This window comes from Podarcis cretensis (assembly GCF_951804945.1).
Source record: "Podarcis cretensis genome assembly, chromosome: 7".
Classification (NCBI taxonomy): Eukaryota; Metazoa; Chordata; class Lepidosauria; order Squamata; family Lacertidae; genus Podarcis; species Podarcis cretensis.
In genome coordinates, this window is record NC_137176.1 from 10317695 (window position 1) to 10336479 (window position 18785).

Here is an 18785-nt window from a genome sequence, read left to right on the forward strand (position 1 = left end):
GTCTTTTCAGGCACTACCCTTATGACAGACTGAGATATATAAATAATAACTGGAATTTAGAAGACACAATCCATTAAGTCACAAGTTGTATTTTCTAAATTGGAGATCTGAGTCTTACCAAGTAAATGGGCTATTACCAAGAAAGATACAACAACTGTTTTTGCTGAAAGGCCATGTGCAGTACAATAATAGTCTTGATTTCTCAGCAAGATTTAAGGAAAACCACATGGTTCTGGCAGCCACAATTACAAAATAATGTGCTACCAAGTTTTTAAAACAGAAGTCACATTTTAAAAAGCAGTTTGCAAGGCTTAGTGAACGGAACACAGAAACTTGCAGCCATAGATCACTTTTGTAATGGTTCTAGGGGTTGCTCGTGCATAAATCGGCGCCACACCTGGCTGGGTTGCCTGAGTGAACCCTTTCTGTCCGGACAGCCACTCACCCGTGGCTGTCTCAATCGCTGGCAGAATCCGTCAGTGGGCGTTTCTTGAACTTCTTCCAGCAAAGAAGCTCTTTGACGCCTAGTCTCCGCCTACTCTCCCTGCACGGAAGCCATCTGCGCAGGGAGGGTGTGGGCAGCGGAGGACCCGTGCTCTCCCCGCTGGTCTCTGGCGAGGAGTCATGGAGCCCCCTTGCCGATTCCCCCATCTGCCCCCCTTCTCCACTGGTGCTACGCTGATTTCCTTCCCCAGAAGATGGGCTGCCTCTCTCCCTCCTGGGACGCTCTCCAGAATCCCTCTGGAGCCCTCCCTCTCCCTCTGGCTCCGATGGCAGTTCCCTGACAACTTTTTAGGCAAGATACCAGAATAGGCATCTCACCATTGTTGGATTACAGACAAATATATTTCCCCCTGACAGTTCCAGGTTAGGTGAATTTTTTACACGGTAAAAAATAGAACTAAAAATAGAGCATATCCCATTACTTACTTTGCTGATAAAATACTTTGAAAACGTCACTTTGAGCTCATGTATTCATGACACTAAGCATACTTTCAGGCACCAAATTACTACATTTTTCCTGCTTTGGGATACAGGAGGTTGACTTAGCTATTTATTCCTTTTTCTTTTTTAAAGGAAAAATAAATCGGTTTACCTATAATAGGACCGCATCTATCAATTCAGAATGGCTTTGAAATCTTCATATAGTGGTGGTTCTGTTACTTCCTTCAGGAGCTGTACAAAAGCTTCTGGAATTTGCCGGAGCAACTGTATTTCACCTGAAAAGATGAATGCTAAAATCAACCAATCGCTGCTCCGATAGACAAATCATTCCAAACAGGGTTATTGGGTGGTCCACAGGCTGTCTTTTAAAATGAGGGCGGCCATTTTTTGCCAATGCAATGCCTCTGGGCTGCATGGCCCACTGGCCCACCCCATCCCTGCACTCCCAAGGACATTTTGAAACTGCACGTGCTGGGGAGCAGGCTTCCTAGCTGCTTGAAGCACCCCCCTCCTGTGGTTTCCAGTATTTGGAACCAGTGCTGCCTCCCACAGTGGAGGGAGAGCAATAGTCATAACGGCTAGTACCCATCTCCTTCCCCATGAATTATTCTAATCCTCTTTTAAAGCCAACCAACTTAGTGACCATCACTGCCTCCTGGGAGAGAAAGTTTTGTAGTTTGACCATAAACTTGCCCATCTCTAATATATATACAAAGGAATTATATGGCTATTTAAAAATAGTTCAATGCGCTTGAGAATCTCAAATACGTATAACAGATTAGCTTTTATTGCAAGAACTATGCCCCTCGAAAGTACAAGGGAAACAATTTTATTTGTTTAACAAAAATTATATACTACTTGATTGTCATAAAATCTCTAAGTGATTTATAAGCCCACCTTACTGGACTGTTTTAAGGATTACAAATATAATGCATACAAAATGCTTTGCAGCTCTGACAAGTTCTTTATAAATACTAGGTGCTATTGATTCCAAACAGTAATTTTGAACAAAGGTATTACTTAAATGTTACTCATTAGCATTACTGCACTTTGCTTGTGGCAGAAACTTCTTTGCATACTGAGGGGGCAAGCCAAACCCAAGGAAGCCACCTGACAGGGTTTTCTGTTGGTTATCTTCTTTTTTTACTTTGTGTTGAAAGTGAGAGAATAACCATACATTGTCTGAGATTCCAAATATGTAAGTACACATGTTCAAAGAAACACACCCCAAGTTATTTTATGGGTCTCTCTTCACTCATGCTGTGCTCAGCATGCCTTTGATTGCCCAATCCACAGTTGCAACCTTACCCACAAGGACTATTTGCTGAATATCTTGTTTGGGCAGATGAAGAAAATTTGTTTTCCCCTTAGGGAAAATGAATTAGCTGCTCTAAATTGCTTACTAATTGAAATTAAATGATTGATCACAATCTTTGTTAAGGCTTCTTTTTTCTTCTTCTTTGGCGATCAGTCGTAGCTGTGTAAGATTGTTCTCCATAAACACGGTTTTAACAGTGAGTCCGTAAGTGACTGTGGAGGTCAATTCTGGATCCATACGTCCTTCCACAGTGGGGACACAGGTTTCTGGGCGGGAGTTGATCACGGTGTGGATTTGCCAAGTGTGCCTTTCCCTTAGCATGTTTCCTGCTTTCGTCCTGAGTTCGAGCGTTTTCAAAGCCCATGACATGTTTGGTGATGGTTGTTCTCCAATTGGAGTGCTCACAGGCCAGTGTTTCCCAGTTGTCAGTTTTTTTACTACATTTGCCTTGAGACAGTCTTTAAACCTCTTTTGTTTACCACCACCATTACACTTTCCATTTTTAAGTTCAGAATAGAGTAGTTGCTTTGGAAGACGATAATCAGGCATCCACACAACATGACCCGTCCAGTGAAGTTGATGTTGTAGAATCATTGCTTAAACACTGGTGATCTTTGCTTCTTCCAGTACACTGGCATTAGTTCGCCTTTCTTCCTAGGTAATGCGTAAATGTTTTCGGAGACACTGTTGATGGAATCTTTCGAGGAGTTGGAGATGGCGTTTATAGGTGGTCCATGTTTTACAAGCATACAGTAAGGTTGGTAGTACAATAGCTTTGTAAACAAGCACTTTGGTTTCCCTGTGAATGTCCCTGTCCTCAAAGACAGGAGACTTCAAACGGGAGAAAGCTGCACTCGCAGAGCTCAGGCGATGCTGGATTTCGGCATCAATGTCAGCCCTGTGGAAAGATAACTGCCCAGGTAGGAGAAGTGATCAACATTTTCCAATGTTACACCACTGAGTTGGATTTGTGGCGCTACAGAGGGGTTGTTTTTTGCTTGTTGGTGCAGCACTTTGGTTTTTGGGATGTTGAGTGATAGGCCAAGCTTTTCATAAGCTTCTGTGAAGATATTTAGGATGGTTTGGAGGTCATCCTCTGAGCGTGCACACGCTAAGTTGTCATCAGCATACTGAAGCTCTATGATGGAAGTTGTGGTAACCTTACTCTTTGCTTTCAGCCTGCTCAGATTAAAGAGCTTTCCATCTGTTTGATATGATTTCTACTCCGGTATGGAGTTTCCTTTCAATGAAGTGTAGGATCATGACAATGAAAATAATGAATAGAGTTGGGACAATAACACATCCCTGTTTAACACCTGATCCCACTGTGAATGGTTCACTTTGAGAGCCCTTGTTACCGGCGATTGTTGCTGTCATATCATAGAGGAGCCAAATGTTCACAAATTTATATGGGCAGCCAATTTTCAGAAGGACAGTCCACAGGGTATTACAGTTTACAGTGTCAAAGGCCTTAGTCAGGTCAATAAATACCATACACAGGGGTTGGTTTTGCTCTCTGCATTTTTCCAGCCACAGCTAATAGAGAGATGCCTTTGATAGTTTCCACAATCTGTTCTCTCACCTTTTTAAAAGAGACTGATAATTTTGGCATCCCTAAAGCATACTGGGATCTCCTCTTTCTCCCAGATTTTTCCGATGAGCTTATGAAGTTGTTGTGTAAGGTCAATTCCACCCACTTTGAAGACTTTGGCAGGTATCCCATCAGGTCCGCTGGCTTTGTTGTTTTTCATTTGGTTAATAGCTGTACACAGCTCTCCCAGATCTGGAGAAACTGCAAGCTCATAGTGGGGGTGAAATACCACTATGTGTATGATGTGGTACAAGATGGACTTGAATTGCGGTATTGTCAAACCAAAGAAATGATAGCTGACATTCTGACCAAGAAACAGTTTTTAGAACCTTTGATGTTATTCCCGGAGGTTCATTTATTGTGCATGCAATTGTTACATTTTCTTGAGAAGGGGTTTGTGGGATAATCAACCTCATATAACCAACATGCTTAAGTCTAATTAATGCATGAAGGGGTTAATACCATAGAGTATGCTGTCCTTAACTATCTACAGGCTTAACTATCTACTTCCCCTCACCTTGGCAGGAACTAGTAATCAAGCCTTTATTCTCCTGTTTACTTGAGAAACTCGGCATGTGAAGAGGTTTGAGTTGGTCGCTCCAGCTCAACTGCATGGCCCACAGCATCCATTCTTGAGTTCCTATACCAATAATTTAGGAGCTTTCGCCGCTTTGTAACTAAGGTGAATATTACTGCCTGAGCAACCTTTTATGAAACACATGAACCTGACCTTTGAAGAGTGTGAAAGTAAACAATTTTTAAACTTACCAAACGTGTGGTCTTTTTCCTATGCTAAGGGAAACTTTGGGAAAGGTAATACAATTTAGAGTTTAGACAGAAAGGGTTAAATTATATCTTCACTGCTTCCAAGATGTAAGATTTTTTCTGTTAACTTCAGTGCCTCATCTCAACTCTGTAATTTGTGTGGCTGTAGGTTGCTAGGTTGTTATATCTGCATTCTTTGGTGTGATGTCGCAGATGGAAGTTCCATCCATTGTTCAGAATACCTCTGCTGCTGCCCCCCCCCCCCCCCCCGCTTTTTACTTGGTCAGTTGCCTGGCTGCTGCTAATATTGGAGAAATATGTGGTGAAAGGAAAAAAAGAGGTTGTAAAGATGGCAACTGATAAACCCAAAGGCAGTGTTGAAGAGTTTAAAGTAAAGAAGGAAATTGATGAACCTGAAGGCGGCGTTGAAGAACATAAAGCAAAGATGGCAACTGATGAGCCTGAAGGTGGAGTTGAAGAACATAAAGTAAAGATGGCAACTGATGAACCTGAAGGCGGCATGGAAGAATATAATGTAAAGAAGGCAACTGATGAACCTGAAGGCGGCGTTGAAGAGGATAAAGTAAAGAAAGCAACTGATGAACCTGAAGGTGGCGTTGAAGAGGATAAAGTAAAGAAAGCAACTGATGAACCTGACGGCGGCTTTGAAGAGGATAAAACAAGGAAGGCAACTGATGAACCTGAAGGCGGCGTGGAAGAGGATAAAGTAAAGACGGCAACTGATGAACCTGAAGGCGGCATTGAAGAGGATAAAGCAAAGAAGGCAACTGATGAACCTGAAGGTGGCATTGAAGAGGATAAAGTAAAGAAAGCAACTGATGAACCTGAAGGCGGCATTGAAGAGGATAAAGTAAAGAAAGCAACTGATGAACCTGAAGGCAGCGTTGAAGAGGATAAAGTAAAGAAAGCAACTGATGAACCTGAAGGCGGCGTTGAAGACGATAAAGTAAAGAAGGCAACTGATGAACCTGAAGGCGGCGTTGAAGACGATAAAGTAAAGAAGGCAACTGATGAACCTGAAGGCAGCATTGAAGAAGATAAAGTAAAGAAAGCAACTGATGAACCTGAAGGCTGCGTTGAAGAGGATAAAGTAAAGAAGGCAACTGATGAACCTGAAGGCGGCGTTGAAGAGGATAAAGTAAAGAAGGAAACTGATGAACCTGAAGGTGGCGTTGAAGAACATAAAGCAAAGATGGCAACTGATGAACCTGAAGGCGGCGTTGAAGAGGATAAAGTAAAGAAAGCAACTGATGAACCTGAAGGCGGCGTTGAAGAGGATAAAGTAAAGAAGGCAACTGATGAACCTGAAGGCGGCGTTGAAGAGGATAAAGTAAAGAAGGAAATTGATGAACCTGAAGGCGGCGTTGAAGAACATAAAGCAAAGATGGCAACTGATGAACCTGAAGGCGGCGTTGAAGAGGATAAAGTAAAGAAAGCAACTGATGAACCTGAAGGCGGCGTTGAAGAGGATAAAGTAAAGAAGGCAACTGATGAACCTGAAGGCGGCGTTGAAGAGTCTAAGGTAAAGAAGGAAACTGATGAACCTGAAGGCGGCGTTGAAGAGTCTAAGGTAAAGAAGGCAACTGATGAACCTGAAGGCGGTGTTGAAGAGTATAAAGTAAAGATGGCAACTGATGAACCTGAAGGCGGCATTGAAGAGTATCAATTAAAGCCTGCAACTGATGAACCTGAAGGTGGCGTTGAAGAGTATAAAGTAAAGATGGAAACTGATGAATCTGAAGGCAGCGATGAAGAGTACATAAGGCCCAAGTGGGATAGTAAATTCCAGTACCTTTTAAGCTGTGCTGGATTTGTTGTGGGTCTTGGAAATGTGTGGCGTTTTCCATACTTGTGCCAAACCTATGGAGGAGGTAAGAGAAAACCCACCTTTTAATTGATTAGTTGCATGATTGTTCAGACTAAACTATGACAAGCTCCTCTTGTTCTAAAATAATATGTGTTTGGGGTGTGCCACACTCCTCTAATCTCTGGATCCAGCAACTGTTAAAATTTAATCAGTGCTTTTAATTCTTGGAATAGCCAGGCTAGCCTCCCAGTGAGGTGTTAGCCTGGGTTGTGAGCCATTAAGGGAGATTAAGGGGCTCTATGTGAGATGGCAAAAAAAGCCAGAGGTGGGAACAAAGGTGGCCTAAAATGGCTCTGCAGAGGCAGCTGTAAAGGTACTTAAATGTTGCGACTCTCCACCTGATGGCCTCATCTGTGGCAGATGACAGCTAGAAGAAGGAGACTATCACAGGTTCTGTAAAAGGGAGGGGTCCTTTTTATTTTTGGTTTGAGAAATTCATTGCTAAATAAAATAAAAATAATGCCATTTACATCCTGCTCTTCCTTCTGATTGACGGATGGCTATGTGCCCAGAGCAAAAGAACAAGACAGAGAAATTGGGAAAGATATGTCCCTAATTTTTCTGTTAACTTCGAAATTTGTCTGGCAGGGGAAAAGGCCAAGGATAAAAATGAAGATAATAGTAGATAAGAAAGAAAGAGGAGGTTTTGATTTACCAGACCTGACTTTATAGTATGAAGCTTCATGCTTGGTATGGTTAAAAGATTGGCTGACTTTAGAAAATACTGACCTATTAGATCTAGAGGGCCACGACAATAGATACGGCTGGCATTTGTACCTATGGTACAACAAAATAAAGGTACATAAAGGTTTTCTAAACCATGTGATCAGGAAATCTTTATATGAAGTATGGGATCGGAATAAAAACCTCCTGGAAAGAGGCAAAAAAACAAAACAAAAAACTTCAATGCCTCTCTGCAACTCTGATTTGCATGCAGCGCATAATAGTATTACTGAATGACTTACAACCCAAGCTTTAAGTCTTGTTGGAATTGTTATCTATTGTTACTGATTGATTTGGTTTCACTGCAGGGATTTAGTGTCTGAGTTATTTACTTTCTCTGACTAAACGGACATGGATTTTTATTTTTATTTAAATGCTATTGGCAAGAAACATGAAAAACAAATAGTCTTGCTTCTAGGCAACTGTGACAATAAGAGTTCTTTAAATGTTTCTGTGCTTTGACTCTGATAAATGATTTTAAAATGTGTATTATTCCTTGTTGAAAAGTGAAGAGATTAGAAACAAGCTACTTTGTCCAAGAGCAACTTCCTTTGCAGCATCATTCGTGGTTGTAACTTTTTGCCAATCTCTTCTTCTTCTCAAGGAAAGCAGATAATTTACACCTGAGAACGTAGACCAAGGGAGATATAAACACCTGAGTTGATTCTAGCTGATTTCCCTCAAAGTTGATTCTCCCCCCCAACCTACATTCCAGAATTTTTTTAAAAAATGAAAAAAACAAGCTAAAATGTAAGTGCAAAAACAGCAGCAAGGAACTCTCAATCAATGAAGCAGCATTTTTTTCATTACTTTCACCTTCTACATCTCTCACTGCAGGTCTAATTTATGCAGGTTAAGCCCCACCAATTAGATGCACTTTCAATGCATGCCACAGTAAAAGAAACACAAAAAACCCTCTAACAATTAGTTGTATATTATTGCCTTTTTGCACAGACCCTAAGCGGGAGGACATGATTAGCTCACTCCACAACACCTCCCTGCCCCTCATATTGTTTGCATGGGGGCAGGGGCAGTCCTGATTTGAATCTGAAATCAACATCACAGCTTCCCCAATGGAGGAAGTTAATGATCATTAGCTGTAGAACCCTTGTCCCTTCATGGAAAAATTCTCAAGAGCCACAACTGGGTGCCATAGCAGTTAAGGTAGCGCCCCCAGGTTTTCTTACCCCCAGTTTATCACCATATGGGGAAAAAATCCTCTCTCAAATCAACTGTTCCAGCTTTTTTGCTTTACTTAATAATTATTTTATGTACAACATACTTACCTAACAAATGCTGCTGGTATAAAGATAACGCTAGTAGAAAGTTAGAGGTGGAGGAGGGCATGAGCAGTGGCATAGTGTGTGGGGCCAAGGGGTAGAATTCTGAGGGAACACAACCAGGCACCCCCCCCAGGCATTGGCTTCCCCACCCTGGTGAAGGATGCAAAGCAGTCCAGGCCCATGGAGCACGGGGGGGGGGGACAAGGGGCATCCCCAGTGTGGCCTGGCCTGGCCAGACATGCCCCTGCAGGCAGCTGGCACAGCAAGGCCCACTTGGCTGGAGATGTGCTCCGTCAGTGTCAGGGGCTTGCCTGCACTGGGTGCCAGCAACCCACGCTATGCCACTGTTATGAGCTAACTGTGCTTGGAAATTGTGTTTCTAGGAGCATTCCTGATTCCATACATCATCGCGTTTCTGTTGGAAGGCACCCCTATATTTTTTCTTGAATTAGCTGTAGGGCAACGCATGAAAAAAGGCAACATTGAAGTCTGGTGGCACATCTCACCTTACCTGGGAGGACTGGGTAGGTTTCTGCAACTGCCTTTACTTGTGACTATACAATCTTCTAATCATTGCTCCTTCCTGGAAATGCATGGGCTCCCTGAGGCTGTAATAGCAAACCCGTTAGCAGTAGGGTAAGAGATAAAGGACCCCTGGACAGTTAAGTCCAGTCAATGGCGACTATGGGGTTGCAGTGCTCATCTCGCTTTCAGGCTGAGGGAGCCAGTGTTTGTCCTCAAACAGCTTTCTGGGTCATGTGGCCAGCAGGACTAAACCGCTTCTGGCGCAACGGAACACTGTGACAGAAACCAGAGTGCACAGAAACGCCGTTTACCTTCCTGCCACAGTGATAACTATTTATCTACTTGCACTGGCATGCTTTTGAACTGCTACGTTGGCAGGAGCAGGGACAGAACAACGGGAGCTCACCCCGTCTTAGGGATTTGAACCGCTGACATTCTGATCGGCAAGCCCAAGAGGCTCAGTGGTTTAGACCACAGCGCTACCCGCATCCCAGTAGTAGTAAACTCAGACAGTTGCATGCCTATCTGTGTGGAAGATAAACAGAGCCACTCAGGGGCAACCTGTGTGATTTTTGCCACCTGAGGCAAAATGGGAATTGCCTCCCCCCCCCCCACTGCTTAGTTTGTTAGCACCAACGTTTAATTCACAGAGCAATATTGTTTTCCAGACTGCCAGAGTTCAGGTAGTAATTGGATTTGATCTTTCCATTGTGTGAATCAGACTCTTGCAATATGTATGTTAAAAAGCAATTTTCTTTGTTCATGCCAAATCTGAGTGTGCTTGTATATTCCACAGGTTACTCTTCTGTGATAGTGTGCTTCCTAGTAGTTCTCTACTATAATATGCTTCTGGCCTGGATTTTGTGGTATTTTATAAATTCTTTCCGAAACCCGTTACCTTGGAGTTTCTGCCCAACAGATACCAGCAAACCAGGTGAGTTCCCAAGTCTCTTGCTGCTTTCTGTTCTTAGTATCTGCTTTTCTATGTATCCTTCAATCACTGCATTAAATTGTTTGTCCAACTCTGCCGCAGTCAGCAACTGTCAGACCCAGGTGTGTTCCTGCCATGCCTGTTTTGGCCCTAGTCACAGATTGGGATAAGTAAGGTCTAGACACAAAGCCCTACAGGTGCCCATTTTTCTGTGTAGGCTATGCGCACATTATCAGCTGTGTCTGTGTGTCAGGTTGCATTTGTGCACACCAGAGACGGGATGGGGATGTTTGTACCCTGATGGTGTTTCCTGCTTGGCAGGGGGTTGGACTCGATGGCCCTTGTGGTCTCTTCCAACTCTATGATTCTATGATTCTATGATTCTACCCAATGTGCATTACTTGCTTCATTTCCCCTCCCGCTTGCAATCCTCCCAATTACCGTTCATGGTGCTATCATCTGTGTATACGCTGTTACACACCTCAGCTGAACTGTACATCAAATGTGGCTTAAGTATTCTTTTTGGGTTGAAGCTGGTTTGATGGAAAACACACACAATAGCAACATTTATCAAAAATCTCCAGGCTAGCTCTACATCTTTGGTAATGTTGTATGTCTCTGGATTCAAAATCCACCATTGGGAGCGCACTAGAGCAAGAGTAAATGGTAATGTGTACAAAGCTTGGATGCAATTCTTCTCTTCTCCTCTTGCATAAAAAAGCACAGATGAGAAGGGGGGGTTAGCTCCCCCTCCTACCCAGATGCACTGCACTTTAAATTGACCTCTCCCCCCCCCCCCGCCATCCCTGCTCTTCAGAGCAAGACTCACCTAGTTAGGCTGTGTCCTAATGAACATGTGTCTGCAGTTGCATCCTGTGAACATACACCCCAAATCTTACAGCTCCAAAAGGACAGAATTACAGAGAAAGCAGCACTTGTAAGTTGTACCAAAAGGGAATAGGATATGAACTGAGAGAAGCACTTGGTAATGCAGCAGAGGTAGAATAATAATAATATTTTTATTTATACCCTGCCCATCTGAAAGAAGCAGCAGTAAGTTCATGTTTAAGGCATAGCTTAGTTTAATAATGGTTTAAAGTGCTGTGTGTAGATGGGGCCAATAGCTTAAAGCAGGTGTGGTGGATCTTCATGCCCTCCAGCTCTTACTGCACTACAGCTCCCACGATCCTGGGCCATAGGTCATGCTTGTTGGACTGATGGGAGGTGTAGTTCAACAACAGCTGGAAGACCAAAGGTTCCCCACTCCTGGCTAGTTTACTAGTTATGCCAAAGCAAGAGCTTCTTGTGCAGAGAGAACTGATGCCTGAAGAAAGGCCCCATTCCTTCCCCTTCCCCTTCATGGAATAGTTTTGAGAGGATGAGGCACATATCCATTCACCTGGGGCTGTGCCTGGTTGCATCCCTATCCCAAATATATGTAGGGCTAGAGAGTTTTGTTCCAGGCTTGGTCTGGAAGAGCTGAGGTGAAGCATCTCCTCTTGATGTCCTTTCGGGAAGCCCTGTTTGTCAATCAAGAGAAGGCTATTCCCCAAACTAAACAATACCTCATTCTAGAACTCCAGAGGAGAGGGGTTTATGGTAGGTTCACATTTTCCTTAAAAACAAAACAAAACATGGAGTGGAGTTTTTAAAATGCAGTATACCATCTGCACGCTCAATTGGTGAAGAATGGGACAACTGCATATTCCTGATTGTCAGGATCCTTTCCAACTCTTCTACGATTCCATCTGTTTTGATAATGCCTTCTGTGCTTGTTATTTCAGAACTTATTGAAGAATGTAACAAAAGCACACCTACCAATTATTTCTGGTATAGGTACACTTTAAACATAAGCACGGATATTACAAACAGTGGTCCGCTTCAGTGGTGGCTGGTTTTATGTTTGGCATCCTGCTGGTTACTTGTGTTCATTTGTACAGTACGAGGAATTGAATCGACTGGAAAGGTGAGCAGGGATTATTACCAGACACCTGTACTTCACTGACCTGGTCCTTACTGAGGTGGTAAAGCCATCTTTGGACTGCACCACGTGAGACAGAAGGCAGCTCACATGAATGAATGTTCTATCATATTTTTTAAGAGGCACCTGCCCATTGAAAACTAATGTGTCTGCGAGGAGGCTAGGTTAGAATCCATATGCAGGAGGGTTTTTTTTGCATGTGTTTGATTATCTTATTACCTGCCTACAGTCAGAAATGGTACAGTCCAGACAGAAGATAGAATATTATCTATCTTAAGTTCTCATATATTTCATGGTTTTGCCTTCACCTGTTCCTGACACTCACTTTTTTCTTCTCTGCTTTGTTCTTCTTCTTAGGCAATATATGTTACAACTACATTTCCTTACCTAATTCTAACATTATTCCTAATTTATGGACTGACTCTCCCAGGAGCCATTCACGGATTACTCTACTTCATGACTCCTAATGCAAGTATTTATTCAATTGATCCTTGGTGTTCCAGATGACTTGGTCTTTTAGAGGTGGATTTGAACTTTTAATAATAATAATAATAATAATAATAATAATAATAATAATAATTTATTTATACCCTGCCCATCTGGCTGACTTTCCCCAACCACTCTGCAATACAGCATTAAATATAAAAAACTTCCCTAAACAGGGCTGCCTTCAGATGTCTTTTAAAGAGAAGATAGCTGCTTATTTCCTTCACATCTGAAGGGAGGGCATTCCACAGGGCGGGCGTCACTATCAAAAAGGTCCTCTGTCTGGTTCCCTGTAATCTCACTTCTCGCAGTGAGGGAACCGCCAGAAGGCCCTCGGCGCTGGATCTCAGTGCCCGGGCTAAACTTTCCTCCATGCTGCTTCTTTGTTTACCACTTAATACTAGTTGGGATCCACACATATTCTGGCAATGGTACTTTGCTAATTCCCTCTGGAATCTATGAAGAACAGAAACTTGTGTAAAAAGTGCCCTTTTCTAAAATTCACAAATATAGGCAACCCTGGGTCAAATCTTATTTTTTGGCAGACAGGTCAGAACTACACTTCATTGTGCAAGCATGGGGTGTCCCAGTTCTGTATTCTGTATTCTGCTGGGGCGAATGCAGAGATGGAGAGATGCATTTGCAGAGGAAGCCAGTGGGCAGGTACTTAATCCTCCCTATGCCCACCAATTCTTCCCTACAAATGCTCCCCTGGGCTGCTTTTTGTTTCTCCGTCTGGCAGGGTCCAAGACTGGAACAGTGGCGTAGCGTGGGTTATCAGCACCCGGGGCAAGGCAAGTAATTTGCGCCCCCTAACCCATGGATTTGCCCCCCCTAACCCGTGGATTTGCGCCCCCTAACCCGTGGATTTCCCTAACCCCCAGATGTTGCGCCCGGTGCGGTCGGCCCCCCCTGCACCCCCCACGCTACACCACTGGATTGGAAGATGTGCAAGTGAAGGTAAAAGCACTCTAGTGAGCATTTGTAAGGGACTATCGCCAAACATGGAAAGAGTTAAGCGCTCTCTCCTACACACTGATTCTCCGCCTCCAACTAGCGCCCAGCAGGCAGTTTGTGAAACACTTGTTTGCCAGTATAATGCATTGTTCTGTTCTGAATTTGTTGAATTCAGAAAACACACTAATTTTCCACTGCTTGCCAGGAAGGCCTGTATCAGTGAAATATACACAGGAATTATGAGACTAATAATGTTTTTAGCCCTGATATCTCCCTGTCTCTCTCACAGCTCAAGAAGATCAACAATCCACGTGCCTGGCTTGATGCAGCCACCCAGATTTTTTCCTCTCTTTCTTTAGGATGTGGGGGACTCATAGCATATTCAAGCTACAACCCATCAAAGTAGGTATAATCTTGAAGTTTTGGTAGCTTTCGCTCACAATGTGGAGAGGAGTTGTTTGACGCAGTCAAATTGACTTCTATGAGATAGCGCCTCAGTAATCTCTGGAGACAAGACTCAATTCATTCAGCCCACACTGGAGCCCAGGAAAAGCGGTTCGCTCTGTTCGCTTGATGTTTCCCTGTGTGAATCCCAAAGATGCCCTTTATTGTTCTTTGTACAATGTCAGATTTGGGCAGATGCCCCGTACACAGGCTGTCGCATACAAACAGTGGCAGTTTGCATACGCATGTCTGCCTGTGAAGATCTTCACATCATCTGCAGGAAGGATGGGAGTGAGTGTGGAAGTAGGAAAAGTTCAGTTAAATTTGAGATGCGGTACTTTATGATTAATGAGTCCCACTCAAGTCAGCTACAGAGCCCTGACTTGAGACTCAGCAGCCACCCCCTCATTGGAAATAACTCACACAAGGATACGGATATTAGGTTTATGTTATTGGGCAAATTTTGGCCACAACTTTATTGAAATTACAGAATGTGAGCGGTATTGACTTAGGCGTTGATTGGACCTGACTATATCTGACTCCTGCCCATTGTGCAGGAAGTCCAGTAAGGGTAAGCCACCCGTAGGGGGAGTCCTGTTGATGCGAACCAATTCAAGCTCTCCCTGGTATTCCCGTCGGGGTCGTGTCAAGGCCTTAGCCCCCCAGCCGGGCTTCAGACTAGATCAACACCAGCAGGTTCCTTTAATGGAATACCCTTAAGCATGGAGGGGCAGGTGATGGCCACACCTCCCCTCCCCCCCACAAGGTCAAACAATTCCTAACAGCAACCCTAACAAAGTTGTGACGATTGCTACGAGGTAGGCGAAAACCAAGTGGCCAGTGCCAATTTACCAAGTGGAAAAATTCCTACCAGGACCCTCGGACATCCAAGGCGACCAACCAAAGTCCATAGCAAGGCCATAGTCTAACCTGCAAAATAGGGAGGGAGGGCGGGTGATTGAGGAAGCGAGCCAAAGAGGAAGTCCTCTGGCTCGCTCCTCCATTTAAATGGCCCTGGCCACGCCCACCGGCCAGCGGGTTGGCTGGCCGGGCTCTGATGTGGCCGGGATCCCCCAGGCAACGGGGGACAAATCCCCCGCCCCTGGTGGGGAGTAGGTGGCCATGTGGTCCACCGCAACTCCTCCCCACTGGGAAGTGGAGCGGATTTATGATTAATGAGCTCCATAAAGTTCCTGTGAGTATAAAACGGCATCATGCCACCTGTCTACTATTGCTATTTTTTACTGTTCTGGGATTGAAAATATTCAGTGAAGGGTAGATTACAAGTACGTCAAATAAAATAATAAATGTACATCATTAGAAGTTACAGATTCGGTGCTAGCCTTTGTAACATTTAATCGGGTTGTTATGTACTTGTTTTTCCTAGTAATGACTGTGAACTGGATGCTATCATGATAGCAGGAATAAACTCTTTGACTTCTTTGTTTGCGTCAATCCCAGTTTTTTCAATTCTGGGGTTCAAAGCAACAATGGCCTATGAAGAATGCTTGGAAAGGTGAGCCATTCACGTTTCACAGTTAGGAACCAATTTAAGGTGTTGGTCCAAGCTCTCTGTTCACAATTTGTTTTGTTTTTCATTGTCTAAAATTTAGTGTCATTTCTCCCCCCACCCTTTAAACCAGTTTAGGGGACCCTAGAGGGCAGAATTAAAATAAGATTGTAGCATAGAACACAAAGTATACAATCCTGCATGTTCCATGTGCATAATCATTAATTCAGGTATACAGGCAACTTCCTTTTTGTGTGGGGATTGCGTTCTGCCCCTGACCTGCCCCTATTTGAAGCAAATTGCTGTTGTTTTTCTTAGGGACTGTGGCAATGCAAATAATTCGTATCATTCCTGACTTTATTGACAGAAATGTTAAATATATCACCAAGGCATTCAGGAACGAAAGCATCACTGTAGACAGCAGCGCATTTTGGCTCAGTTATTTGAATGGAACAGATATCAATAAACTTACATCTCTCAACCTGGCAAATTGTGATCTCCAATATTTCCTTGATCAGGTATCGTACTCCATTACAAAATGATCCAGTTGTAAAAGTACAGTTTGCACTGATTTTGTAGTCGCCAAAACAATGCCACTTTCTGGGGCTATTGCCACAGACATGGCATTAGTTCCTGATGGCATTCATATGCTCTTTTTCTGCCAAGGCACCTATTTTGCGGTTTTTGCCATGACAGGTAGTGCATTTAGTAGGGACCAGTGGGTGGCACAAGTGGGGCTAGGTTGCTCTCCCAGCTTCCCAACAGTGCATGTTGCCATTGCTTATGGGGAAGGACAAGACAGTGGGGAGCTTGGCTGCTGTGGCAGAGCCAACCTGCTGCTCCTGTTGCAGCACTTGCACCATGCCAACCTCCCTGCCGCCTTGCTCCTCTCCTTCACATCGGCATGTGGTATTTTGGGAAGCCAGGCGAGCAATGCAACCTCACCCGAGAGGAAACGATGACAGACAACACTGACTGTGTCACCAGCTTTGCTATGAATGAATGGGGCTTCGTTCTCTGGTCACATTCCATGAAGGCTTCTGCAGCTTCCACTGCATTTTTCTGTAGAGGTTCTCTGCCGGACCTCTGCCGTGCTGCAACCTCTGCCGCACTGCAAGGTGGTCACAGGCCTGGCTTTTCAGCTACCATTGATGTGATGGCCCAGGCAGGAAATTCTTCCAGAAGAGCTGTGTTTAGCTCGTTGGTTTCATACAAGCTGCTGTGTCTCTGGTAAACTAGCTTGTTACTCTGCTCATATGTATGAGTGCACAGAGACCACAAGTTGTTTGTCTGGTTATCCTGGTTTTCCACCTTCGCCGCATCAAGCGGTTGGTCCCTTACCTTTCCCGCCCCGACCTGGCCACAGTGATCCATGCGACGGTCATCTCCAGGCTTGACTACTGTAATTCGCTCTACGCGGGGCTGCCCTTGAAGCTGTCCCAGAAACTCCAGCGGGTACAGAATGCTGCAGCGAGGCTCCTCACGGGGTCTCTGCCATGGGAGCATATTCACCCAGTGCTTTTCAAGCTGCACTGGCTCCCGGTGGAGTACAGGGTCAGATTTAAGGTGTTGCTTTTGACCTAGGACCCTCGTACCTACGGGACCGTCTCACCCGGTATGCCCCACGGAGAGCCTGAAGGTCCATAAATAGCAACACCCTAGTGGTCCCGGGCCCTAGGGAAGTTAGACTGGCTTCAACCAGAGCCAGGGCCTTTTCAACTCTGGCTCCGGCCTGGTGGAACGCTCTGCCTCATGAGACCAGGGCCCTGCAAGATTTCTTTCCGCAGGGCCTGTAAGACAGAGTTATTCCGCCTGGCCTTTGGCTTGGAGCCAATTTGATTCCCTTCCTCCCTCTCTTTCTTTTTTCTTTTCCTTCTCCTCCTGCGATGAGGCTACTTTTTAATATTTTAATGTTTCAATATTTTAATGTTGTATTTTAATTTTGTTTTTCAGTTGTAATCATTCAACTTGTTTTTATTATTGCTTGTAAGCCGCTCTGAGCCCGGCCTTGGCTGGGGAGGGCGGGGTATAAATAATAATAATAATAATAATAATAATAATAATAATTAATTATCTCCAAAGAAACAGAATCTACCATCCCCCCTACAACTACTGTTACTGGGGTGTTCCACAAATACTTGCACACAGAAAATGGGGCTCAGGTTACCCACCTAAACTCTAGTCCAGCTTGATAAGTTTCCCCTTATAATTCTGCAGAGACACACACAAACCATATCTGTGTCTGCATGTATGAGCACTAAAAGAACCACAGAAAGCAACCTGCGAGCTTAGGTGGCTGCTTTTATTATTATGTTATTACCATTCCTTCACCCTTAGATCCCAGGGCAAGTGACAACAATTTAAAATGCAACACTAAAAACAGATTATGGCAACTTAATACCACTAAAACAGCCCTGCCAGACCTAAAGTTGTACTATGAGGCTGCAGCTTTCTGCTGGCTAAAAGATTGGCTACTTCTCGAAGACACTGATGTATTGGATCTGGAAGGTTTTAACAATGCTTTTGGTTGGCATGCATATTTATGGTATGACAAGGTTAAGATCAATAAGGCCTTTAAGAACCATATTGTCAGAAAAGCAGTGTTTAATGTCTGGACAAAATATAAAGACTTACTGGAAAATAAAACTCCAAGGTGGCTTTCACCGCTGGAAGCTAAGGCCCGAAAAAGACCCAATATGGAGGCCAAATGGCCAAAATATTGGGAAATATTAGAAAAAGATGGAGACAATTGGAAATTGCAGAGTTTGGAGAAAATTAAGGACAAAGTGCGAGACTGGTTACATTACGCTCAGATTAATGAAGTTTTTAAAAATGACAAAAAGTTAGGGTTCCAGGTGGAGAAATCGAAATTGGAAACAGAACTGTTAGAACCTAAGACTAAGATACTTTCAAGAATGTACAACTTGCTGTTAAAATGGAATACACAAGATGAAATGGTTAAATCGGCCATGATAAAGTGGGCACAGGATATAGGGCATAATATCATGTTTGAGGACTGGGAAAGGTTGTGGACCAACGGGCTGAACTTCACTGCATGTAATGCTTTGAAGGAAAATGTAATGAAAATGATATATAGATGGTACATGACCCCAGTTAAACTTGCCAAAATATACCATTTGTCTGATAACAAATGTTGGAAATGTAAAGAAAATGATGGAACATTCTCTCACCTCTGGTGGACTTGCCCGAGAGTGAAGGCCTTTTGGGAAATGATATATAATGAGTTGAAAAAGGTATTTAAGTATACCTTTACTAAGAAACCAGAGGCCTTCCTTTTGGGTATTGTCGACCAGAAGGTGTTAAAGAAGGACCGAACATTTTTTATGTATGCAACAACGGCAGCAAGGATACTCATCGCTAAGCACTGGAAAACTCAAGATCTACCCACACTGGAAGAGTGGCAGATGCAACTGATAG

The 18785-nt window shown here is 43.8% G+C and overlaps 1 protein-coding gene and 2 long non-coding RNA genes across 7 annotated transcripts in view; 2 read left to right on the forward strand and 1 right to left on the reverse strand.

The window, feature by feature from the left end:
* Window positions 1-18785, reverse strand: part of LOC307220276 — a 32351-nt gene that overhangs the window by 3168 nt on the left and 10398 nt on the right. The window lies entirely within an intron of this gene.
* Window positions 96-18785, forward strand: part of LOC307220275 — a 57911-nt gene continuing 39221 nt past the window's right edge. The window contains exon 1 of the long non-coding RNA XR_013840809.1: window positions 96-170. This is a non-coding gene — a long non-coding RNA (uncharacterized lncRNA). The remainder of the gene's footprint in view (window positions 171-18785) is intronic.
* Window positions 1099-18785, forward strand: part of LOC307220240 (sodium-dependent neutral amino acid transporter B(0)AT3-like) — a 30407-nt gene continuing 12720 nt past the window's right edge. For 2 of the 5 annotated variants that reach the window (XM_079983961.1, XM_079983965.1), the window contains exons 1-8: window positions 6211-6511; window positions 8897-9037; window positions 9835-9972; window positions 11754-11935; window positions 12308-12418; window positions 13683-13795; window positions 15225-15353; window positions 15715-15865. In XM_079983961.1, the coding sequence (XP_079840087.1) occupies window positions 6265-6511; window positions 8897-9037; window positions 9835-9972; window positions 11754-11935; window positions 12308-12418; window positions 13683-13795; window positions 15225-15353; window positions 15715-15865 (1212 nt within the window). In that variant the 5' untranslated portion in view covers window positions 6211-6264. Of the gene's footprint in view, window positions 3021-4344; window positions 4537-6210; window positions 6512-8896; window positions 9038-9834; window positions 9973-11753; window positions 11936-12307; window positions 12419-13682; window positions 13796-15224; window positions 15354-15714; window positions 15866-18785 lie in introns of those variants that run through there. The other 3 variants (XM_079983964.1, XM_079983963.1, XM_079983962.1) reach the window with 3 other exon arrangements.